Genomic DNA, 10,895 nt, shown 5'->3' with positions numbered 1-10,895 from the left:
CCTACGTTGAGGGTGTATAATACTATTATGTAGTGTTAACCAGCAGCTGTTGCCCTTGTCACTAGAATGAATGTTGTTGATAGTTAAAAAATAAAAGTTTAGAGCCACATCCTTGTATTTACAAAGCATTTGGGAATCCTCTGTGATAGAAGTCACAATATAAATGAAAATGTATTTTAATTCATTAACATCTTATTAGAAGATAAGTGATACAAATACAAAAATAAATATATTTGTGTGTATAAATTGAGAAACAATATCTATCCTAATAGATGTTTTTATATATGTGAAATATCTCTAGTTTTAGGATGACTTTCAGATTCATCTAGATAAACATAAATCCACAGTTTATTTTTAGTGTCCTGAAAAGGAAACCAGATGTACATCTCAGTAACAGAAGCTGTATCCTATGTGCTGTTACCCAAATGAACTCAAAGTCCCTTAGTTCAGTTAAATGTTAACAATCTGCATTTTTGGCAGAATGTTGACTCTAGGTGGCAGTAATTACCTTCTAAAAAACAAATATATTTTAAAACACATACATTCTTTGAGGTACAGAGAAGTTACTTCATTTATTTTAATCTCTCTATTTATAGTATTTGTAATATTGTTATCACCATGGTATCTCATCATGTTTTTATCAGATCAATTGTATTATGTTTATAGTTTATTCTTTAGGCCCATACACCACTCATCTCTAAGTGTACATGTATATATTTATAATAAATCTGAACACTTCCCTCTACTTACCTATATAAATATGCAATTAGGTACTTGTATTAGAACTAAATTGACCATAACCTCATCAAGTGACGTGGAGTAACAGAGGTGATATATATTCCCTCCAAACATTCTTTTTTAATTTTTTGTTAAATTAAGGTTGCAGCGTTCAGTCTATTGCTATAACCCCATAGAACTTAAATAAAAGGTTTCCAACAACTGAACTCCATTAATGAAGCACAGCTCAAAATTGCTGAACTTCAGGACACTATACAGCCGATCTACTGATTCAGGCTTGCGCCCCCAAAAGGCATTTAGGCACCCTCTATTTCCCATTTGAAATTAATGACAAGTTAGGTGCATAGGCACCCACAAACTCAAGCCACTATCCTTGCTAACAGACTGTTTGAAAAGAGTCAATTCTAGATAAGAGTAGCGTGTATTTCAACTCAGTATTCTGTTACTGAGTATGTGTTTATGCTGTGTAAGAACTTACAGGTGAATTTTTAACTGGTAAAAATTAAATTCCGTTTTCTACCCAATTCCAATTTTTCTAATCCTATCTTCATTTAGAGCACTTAAATTGTTTGTAAGTACTAAATAGGAGGGTCAAATCCTGTTTGCTTTATTCAAGCAAGTGTTGTTAATACTAACAAAAAAGTAGGGATTGACCCAGTAATTGACATGCCGGAGGCCAGGGAACAGCTGCAAGCAGACCTGGACAGGTTAGACAAGTGGGCAGAAAACAACAGAATGCAGTTCAACAAGGAGAAATGCAAAGTGCTGCACCTAGGGAGGAAAAATGCCCAGCACACCTACAGCCTAGGGAATGACCTGCTGGGTGGCACGGAAGTGGAAAGGGATCTTGGAGTCCTAGTGGACTCCACGATGAACATGAGTCGGCAGTGTGACGAAGCCATCAGAAAAGCCAATGGCACTTTATCGGGCATCAGCAGATGCATGACGAATAGGTCCAAGGAGGCGATACTTCCCCTCTATCGGGCGCTGGTCAGACCGCAGTTGGAGTACTGCGTGCAATTCTGGGCGCTGCAATTCAAGAGGGATGCGGGTTCATCATGGGGGCACAGAAGGGAATTGGTGAGGATTTATTCACCAAGGTGCCCCCGGGGGTTACAAGAAATAATGGCCACAAGCTAGCAGAGAGCAGATTTAGATTGGACATTAGGAAGAACTTCTTCACAGTTAGAGTGGCCAAGGTCTGGAACGGGCTCCCAAGGGAGGTGGTGCTCTCCCCTACCCTGGGGGTCTTCAAGAGGAGGTTAGATAACCATATAGCTGGGGTCATCTAGACCCAGCACTCTTTCATGCCTATGCAGGGGGTCGGACTCGATGATCTATTGAGGTCCCTTCCGACCCTAACATCTTTGAATCTATGACCCTACATTCTCATTCTGTATCTCAGAAACATTTACATCTTGTTTTAGCCTAATAATATATAATTACTCAGTATTTTTTAAATGTGATTAAACTCTAATTCAGAAATAAGATAAGAAACCTACAATGTTATCTAGATCTCAGAGTTGGATGATGAAATAGTAAGGAAAATGTTGTTCTAGAGATATACAAAACAGAATTACTGGAGTTGTGAATGGTAGCTTTTTGTGTTGTGTAATGTGAACATTACATCAATCTCAGCTCTTTTTAGAAAGTCAGTAATTCTCTCACTCAGCTTCTGTATTGTTAATTTAAAAGTCTCTACATCTCTGGAAAAACAGCCATGCAAGACAAAAGTATCCATTTAAGCTCTTGACAGATTTCAGCTGAAAGAAAATGGGGTATATATCCCAATCTTTTCCATGCTTTACCTTACAAAGGTACCAGCTATTGGCTGTCACCCTGATGCAAGAGCAAGTTAAAGCCAAGCTGTACCTTGCTGAAAACAAATTTGTCAAAAGTAATTTAGCTCTCCATCTCTCTGGCTGTGCAGCAAGTATGTTGAACAGTTGTACTTGGCTCTAGTCACAATGCCTGCATTGCAGCACCCCAATGTGGGGTCTCACAGCACTACTCTAAGACACATTATGGGAAGTATGGAACACTTCTTTGGAAGATGGGAGTCTGAAGCAACCCAGGCTCCTGTAGTGCTCACTGGAAGCATCTACATGAGACACTTTACTGTGCAGTAGTCTAATCTACCAATCAGGGCACAAGGCTGGGAGGCAGATGCCCCAGCTGTGGGACAGCTCCCCCCACCTCCTGGAGCCCAGGCCTGACCCGTGGGGCTGGCACCTGGGGGAGCCTGGAGCTCTCCCTGGCTGCTGTAAGGGGACAAAGCAGGGCAGGAGTAGCCCTGTACAAAACTGCTCTAGTCAGAAGAAAATGTGCTCCTGACAGATGCACATGTAGACATGCTCCCATGGAAAGCATACTAAGCCTTATTTTACTACACAGTAGCTTAGCACATGTAGACGCACTCACTGAATGCAAACACAGTGCTGTCACCAGAATCTTGGTGTTATAGAGAAGCCATGAGATTCTGTCCTCTCTTAAACAAAAGTAAAGAGGGAAAGAAACTGAAGAAAGGGTATGGTACTCTCTAGCCTTCAAAGGCAGCACCATTTGGCACAGATAAAAAAAAAAATAAGCGGAAGGAGGCAGTAAGGCACGAAGATGAAAAAGAATATAAAAAGTTTTTGAAAACAAGAAAGAAAAAAAAGGAAATGGAAACCAGCCTGGGAAACAGTTCAAGTGGGTGTAGGCCTCTAATCTCAAACTCACAGTGCTGCATTTCAAACTGACAATGGTTATAACTAATTGAAGAGCAGAACATATGTACTGTCCTCAGCATGGAGCACAAGGAATAGCAGAGCTGTGGTATGCCCTGTGAATTTTGCTAAATCAAAAAGAGTTCATGTATACCCACAAAGAGGCCTCATTCAAAGGAACACTGTTGGGTCCTCAGTTTCTCCTCCAGGAAAGACATTCAGCATTTCACAAGTGGAATCACTCTTCTTTTAGTGAACTCTGTTACAGTTACCAAAGTTTTTTAAACCTCTAGGTTTGATATATAATATGCATACATGTAAATGTTCCACTGGAGACCACTGAGATATTCATCTGTTACAGGACAACAGCAAAACTTGACAAGATTGGCTACAGAAAGCACAATACCAAATTTTCACAGCTATATTCTTCCAAGTGTAACTTGAGGATGTACAGTAGCTTTCTTGCATGTTTTAGGTCCTAACTACCTGAGATAACACCTCTCTCCTTAAGACCTGCTAAAGCAGCTGAGAATGACTGGTTAATGTTGATGACTGACCTAAGGGAAAAATCTGGAATTTATGCCATGTTGACACAAGTTATAAAAATTATCAATAATTTAGATTATCACTTTACTGATGTTAACAATACATATTAGGCCACTTAGTTATTAAACTGTTATAATGATCAAAAAATACCACGCACCACATTATTATTTCTAGTCTCATTGCTGAACTTCTCTACAACTGGAGAAATAATGTATATTAAGTTAAAGCAAACCACTTACATGCCAACTTCTTCTTCAGTGGATAAATGCATCACTAACAGGGTGATATGCAAGGAACCATAACGAACCATTGCTTTAGAAAGCCTGTGATCCTTTTGTACTATTATGTCTTGGAGAGCCTGAATACCTCCAATAATCTGAGAGAAAAAAAAAATCACAAAAGTAAAAATTAGCCAGTTATATCCTACAGCGTAAGGATGCAAGGTAATATATGTTACATAAAAAATTGTTCAAGCAGACACGAGCTTTGTCATCTCCTGGATGAAGTTATATTAATTTGCCTGAGTAACTTTTAAATCATTATGAATTAATGGTGTTATCAGTGGATGAAAGGAATTCCTGTAGTCAGTAGTGGCTTGTCCACAGCAAAAGCATGATAGTACCTGGACTAGCTTAAGTTGCACTACTCTTGCTCACCTTTATACTGCCGCTATTCAAAATTAGGTGCTTCTACAAACAGTTTCCCCCACTCGTTTACAATAAACCTCATGCTGCAGCAGTGTATTATATTCTGCAACAAGGAAAAACTTTTTAAAAGATACTGGATGTTTCACACAAAAGACTGTTCAGCAAATAATTTGCTGGACCATCTGAGATAAAATTCCCAATGATACTGGCTGGGCACATCTGACTGGGCAATGTTACTGACTCCAGCACAGTTTGCGCCGGAGTTTATTGCTCCCAAGCATGCCCTTTAGCATGCACCCAGGACCGCAGCACGTTGAGCCAGGGCAGAGCAGCCCTGGCTGGCAAGGGGTTCAGGGAGTCAGTCTGCCGGCCCAGGGCTGCTCCGACCCAGCTCAACATGCTTCAGAGGGGCTGGCTGCCCCACAATATAGCACCCTCGTGCCCCAGCCAGCCTCAGTTACTGTCTACACATGCGTTGTGGCAAACTAAATAACAGCACTGTAGGATAGTACTTGTGTCGGGCAGTAGTATCCTACAGCAGCATTATGTAATTTACTGTGGCCCAATAGCATGTGTAGACTGTAGACCATGACATTTTACTCCAGAGCTAATTAGTCAGCTCCACAGTAAATGTCTTATACAGACACACCTACTGAAAAGAAATACAGAACTGTTTTATTCTCTTCAAATGTGTTAAGGAAATTCATTATATACACTCATTTACAATATTACAATTATATTTTTAACAATTTTTGTAAACTAAATGAAATATAATGTGCAGTATGACGTCAACATTAATGGGGCATTTCATTTTTTTGCCAAAGATTCAAAACACAACTAAAATAACAGCAAGAGAAACATCTCACAAGTAGATTACCCTTTAAATGTTTCCTGAGAAATCACCCACTACAAATTAGTACCCGAACTGCAGGGTTTTTTTATTATAAACATTAGGACATAAGTAAAATATGAATGAAGAAAAGTTTGTACTTTTGTCTCCAACACCTCAGAGTGACACAACTTATTTCTCACAAAAGGAAGTTCTTTATCCACTGCCAAATGACATAGCAGCTCCTCTCTGCCTTTGAAGACAAATCTATTAGTCTGAATTCTGACCAAAGTTACCCGCATAAAATCAAACCAGAGCCTCCCATTTCCAGTATTAAGCCAATATCTAATATAAGTACAAACAAAAGTTAAGTCTCAGAGTGAAATAAAGAAATTTGTTGCAAATACTCTAAAGATTCTGCATAGCTGTCACCCTATCTGTGTCAATGATTAATGAAATCTGAATACCAATTGACAGTGTGCGTGAAAAAGTCTGCAGAGTTATGAGATCTTTCTACTCTAACAAAAAGAAAACTGTCAGGAGCATTAGGGCACTTTTTCTCATTTCCTAGGTATCAGATTATGCAACCCACTGTATTATTCTTACAACTGTTAAATCCTGAGGGGTGAAAAGAGGAAAAAAGAGATTACAAAATAGGATAATGTAAATAATCTCTTTCACACTGATCTGGAATTTAATATAAGGAAATGCTAAAATCCTCCTTCCTATATGTACTGTTGGTCTATGAGTAGAAGATTTCAATTAAAATTTTATGCCTGGATTGATCTTCTTATACTCATTTTCAGACAGTATTCAGACTTCCTCAGAAACGTCTCATAAACTTCAGGATTTCTGAGAGAGAGTAGATAGCACAGAAATTTGCACTGCTGGAACTGAATGCCTCTCTACTCCTTAAGACAGAGTTTCTTTAAAAAACCAAAAGAATGTCTTGAAACCATTTACACCATATATGATTCTAACAGTATCTCAAAATCAACATGTTTCTTGGAGATAGCAGGTACTATTTACAGTTTAATTGATTCTCAAGTCTGTAAATTCTAACTAGATGAATAGATTTCATCACTGGTTCTCCCAGGCCGCGTCCCCATGAGCAGGGGAATGCAGTTGCTGCAGGGGAAAAAAGCAGCAGCACAAATTCATGCCGCTGTTTTTTGCCCTGGTGCACACCCCTGCATGTGGGGTTATCATGGGGAAAAATGCTCCAAGTAGGGTAGGGGAGGCAGGATCTGGGGGCCTCCCAGGGCTCCAGCGGCAGTGATCTGAGTGCAGAGCATGACCAGCAGCCAGTGTGTGGCTCTGGCCAGCCAGGCTCCGGTTTCGGGCAGCACACACTGCTGCCATGTGTGCCACCCCGCTTTTCTTCCGTGTGTTTTCTGATACAGGGATTTCGCGGTATCCAAACTTGGCTCCGTGCTGCAAATATGCAACACAGATAACTAAATCATACGCACAGGGTACATTTTGCAGTATCTCAACAGTCTTTCATAGATTTCATAGACGTTAGGGCTGGAAGGGACCTCAAAGATCATCAAGTCCAGCCCGCTGCCCCAGGGACAGGAAGACAGCTAGAGTCAAAGGACCCCAGCAAGATAAGTATCCAAGTGTTTCTTGAATAAGTCCAGAGTAGGTGCCTGCACCACATAAGTCTATTCTAGGTCTTGGGGGCTCACACAGTAAAGAAATTTTTTCTTATGTCCAGCCGAAAACGGTCTTGTAGCAGTTTATGACCATTGGTCCTTGTTTTTACTTGGGGCGCTCTTGTGAACAGATGTTCTCCCAGGTCCTGATGAACACCCCTTGTGTACTTATAGGTAGCCACCAGGTCCCCCCCTGGGCCTGCACTTTTCCAGGCTGAAGAGTCCCATGGCTCTCAGCCTCTCTTCATAAAGCCTATTCTCTTGCCCTCTGATCATGCACATAGCTCTCCTCTGGACTCTCTCAAGCTTCTTGACATTCTTTTTGAATTGCTGAGCCCAGAATTGGATGCAGAATTGGTGAGCTTAGGCCTCACCAAGGCTGAGTACAGCAGGAGGATGACATCCTGAGATTTACTTGAGAAACATCTATAGATGCAAGCCAGGGTTTTGTTTGCTTTACCAGCTGCGGCATCGCATTGGTGGCTCATGTTCATCTTGTTGTCAGTCATAATCCCCAAGTCTCTTTCAGCAGTGTTGCTAGCAAGCGTAGTACTGCTGAGCCTATAAGTATGCTGTGGGTTTTTTTCTCCGAGGTGGAGTACCTTGCATTTATCAGTATTGAACGTCATCAGGTTTGTGTCCACCCATTTACTGAGCTTATCCAAGTCAGCCTGGATCACTAGCCTGTCCTCAGGTGTGGATGCTATGCCCCAAAGTTTAGTGTCATTGGCAAACTTAGCCAGTACGCTTTGGACACCGTGGGAAAAAATTAGTAAGGATATGTTAAAAAACCCCCACATAGGATCCTTAAAAGTAAACTTTTTAACCAATAATAATCCTGAAATACTTCTTTACTTAGCTTACATTTTTACATTTAAAGCAATTCTTAAAGATTCTACAGTCTAAAGCAGACTGATCACATACTATATAGTGATCAGTGAACATAGTAAATCAAATCAATCTAAAAAAAGATTTGTTAGTTTTATATATACCTGTCTCTGAAATAATAATAATTATAGATATATTTTCACACTTGCCTACTTTCTCGTTTTTTCTGTGTAACTGTATGAATGACACACATACACAAATGCCATACTGAATCTGTCTACATAAAAATACTATTAAAGTGCACAAAGCTAACAAACTGCATAAACAGAGAAATATTTTCTCTAATTTCCTTTAGTTAAAATGATCTTATTATTTGTAACAATGGTAGGTAAAATATATTTCCAACAGCATTGATCTTAAGTTACCAGTGTAATTTGTCTTTCTTATAACTAAATATTGCTTTTCTCATTAACACAAACCTCCTGTTGAAGGCAAAAAGTGAACAATAAAAATAAAATACCACCTTTGGGTTTGTAATTGGAAGAGATATGAAGTAATTTGGCTGGCTTTGCTTTTTGTTTTTCTTCATTGTCTTGCTGTCTTCTTTCTCTCTTCCAGTATTTCTCTTTCTCTTCTTTTTTATATTTTTTTCAGAGGCACTAGTAACTAGGGGAAATAAAGCAGAACAGTTATCCTCTGCCGAGAGATTAAGACAAAAAATACACACAAAAAGTAATATTGTGCCAACGGAAGCGGGACTTGAGCCAACAACTTAAGGGGTTAAAGGATTTATATTGCATTACCATATCCCAAGCTCGCTGCATTTTCACATATAAGTACGTAGGATTATAATGATTATAAATAGAAAAGTTCTATTAGGCTATGGAATGGCAAGTTTTTAACATGCTTGAATGTTTGCAGAACTGAGTCCTAATGTTGGTGAGTCTGCCTATGATCCTACAAATCAGCCCACATGGCTTTAATAAGACTATGCTCAGGCTGAGCACTCTGCCTGCAAGGGACAATTCATAGGACCATGGACCATACATGTATTTTAAACCTGTTTTATTTAAATATACTTACTAACGGAGTCATCTCCGATATCTGTATTGGCAAATGGCATATCCACCATCAAACTGTCTATGGATTTGAGAGCGGCATGTGTTTTTCTTTTCTGCTTCATTTTCTTCTTTTTCTTTTCAATAACTTGTATTTTTTGCATGTTTTCCAACTCATCTGGAATACATTTAAAATAATATGTTTGGTCTTAGACTTCAGTACATACAATTAAGTGGCCAATGTATGCAGTATATATTACTCTTTGTAGCAATTGCTTTTTCCCATGTGTTGCGTTTTTCCTGTTTCAGTATTTTAGTAAATGCACCTCAATCCACGTCTTCTCATACGCAGGACTAAGGAAGCACATTGATCCATTTTTATTCACATATGCTGGCTCCTAATCATCTTGTCCAGTCCTAAGGAAAAGCAATCAGATTCACTGTATAACATGAATTAAAAAATTCATGTGAGAGACAAAAATTATTGTTGGTGATGCACTAGCCACAGCTTTGGGATAGACTACTGCATTTTTAAACATCACTTTGCATCCTATGTAGATAAAGACAGTGATACTAAGCATTTCTCCATTAACTGTTGAATTTCTTTCTGCAAGCCACTGTAAACCCTCCCTGGAGCTCCCAGGGAAGAGGAAAGGACTCGGATAGGTCTCACTATGACCTAGTGTGTTGTGAGGTGTTCTGAGGAGATGGCTGTATCCTCTGCCAAGAACATCCTCACTGCTTTGGGGAATATTTCTCCAGCTTTGTGGTCTGTCTCACTCTTCCAGGAAACGGCTCTCTAGAGAGCAGGGAAGCAGAGCTGGGAGTGTTTACCTTTTAAGCTCCTCTGTAAAATTCCCACTTAAAAGTCCTCTCTTGAAGTTACTTTGTAATACCATGGGGCTACTTTTGTTAATAACATTAAGTACACGAGTATTTGAGTGATCGAGACTTGCTGTGAAATCTAGCGAGTCCAAATGTTGAGGTTGTCCAAATATATCTCACTTAGGAAGAGAACAGTTAAAGTTTCCAAATAACAGTGGGGTAACCTTTCTATAATTGTGCTTTCCTCATGTTATCAGCAAGATATGGTTTGTTTATTTGTGGTATTTAAGCATTGCTATGAGAAGGTTATATGTTTACTATATTATTTCAACAGAAAACAGAAAATGTATGTATTCTTGAACACAGTTGTGAAGTTTGGGCTGTTCTGAGTGTCCTATCTTACGTATTAATTAGCTATCAACTAGCTTTTAACTCAAACTCTAAGCAAACTCAATTCATACAGGAGCCACAAAACATCCATTATGGGATGAGTAAAATATTTAAAATCCTTACCTAGACTGAATCTGTATATACTTCATACAGTTTTCTGTCCTGAGAGTCATGAGCAAGGTTTCAGCCCATGCTCTTCTAACGTACAAAACTGACCTCTAATAACTGCAAGGTTGTCTGTTAGCAGGAACAGCCCATAAAGAGAAGACACCCTGAATTACATAAATATTTGTGAACCACACTGTATCAAGATTCTCTTCCTATCTCTGGGAAGAAATTATGATTAGCTGGTTAGAGACAGCATAATCGAGTGTAATAATCCACCAGCAATGACTGAATCTGTAACCTCTCATTCTGAAAGCATAATTTTCTCCTATCTGAGCTAAAGAACAATGCACAGTTGGAAGGACACAGCAGTTAACTCCTATGCCTATATTTATGGTCTAGGCAAGAGAACCTTGCTGGTCATGCTGTGTTGGCACATAAATTGGTCCGTGACATTTGAAAGGCAGTGTGCCAACCTGACATATCAGCAAACTACGTTCTATCTTCATTTTTCCTGTAGAGTTGTCCATACTCTCAATTATCTTTTCTCTAAATAGATAAAT

At 39.2% G+C, this 10,895-nt stretch overlaps 1 protein-coding gene across 5 annotated transcripts in view; it reads right to left on the bottom strand.

Annotated features, from left to right (window-relative positions):
- The window catches only part of AKAP7 (A-kinase anchoring protein 7), a 130,899-nt gene extending 121,692 nt beyond the window's left edge, over positions 1-9,207 (bottom strand). For all 5 annotated transcript variants that reach the window (XR_003095755.1, XM_025212454.1, XM_025212453.1 and 2 more), the window contains exons 1-3: positions 9,038-9,207; positions 8,478-8,620; positions 4,232-4,368 (exon numbers count right to left, since the gene is read on the bottom strand). Coding sequence is in view for 4 of the 5 variants with exons in the window: in XM_025212454.1 (XP_025068239.1) it covers positions 4,232-4,368; positions 8,478-8,620; positions 9,038-9,176 (419 nt within the window). In the remaining variant the exon portion in view is untranslated. The remainder of the gene's footprint in view (positions 1-4,231; positions 4,369-8,477; positions 8,621-9,037) is intronic.
- Between the last annotated feature and the right edge of the window lie 1,688 nt (positions 9,208-10,895).

Source organism: Alligator sinensis, unplaced genomic scaffold (genome assembly GCF_000455745.1).
Source record: "Alligator sinensis unplaced genomic scaffold, ASM45574v1 scaffold824_1, whole genome shotgun sequence".
Lineage (NCBI taxonomy): Eukaryota > Metazoa > Chordata > Crocodylia > Alligatoridae > Alligator > Alligator sinensis.
The sequence above is the reverse complement of the archived record's forward strand: the minus strand, read 5'-3'. Positions and strand labels throughout refer to the sequence as shown.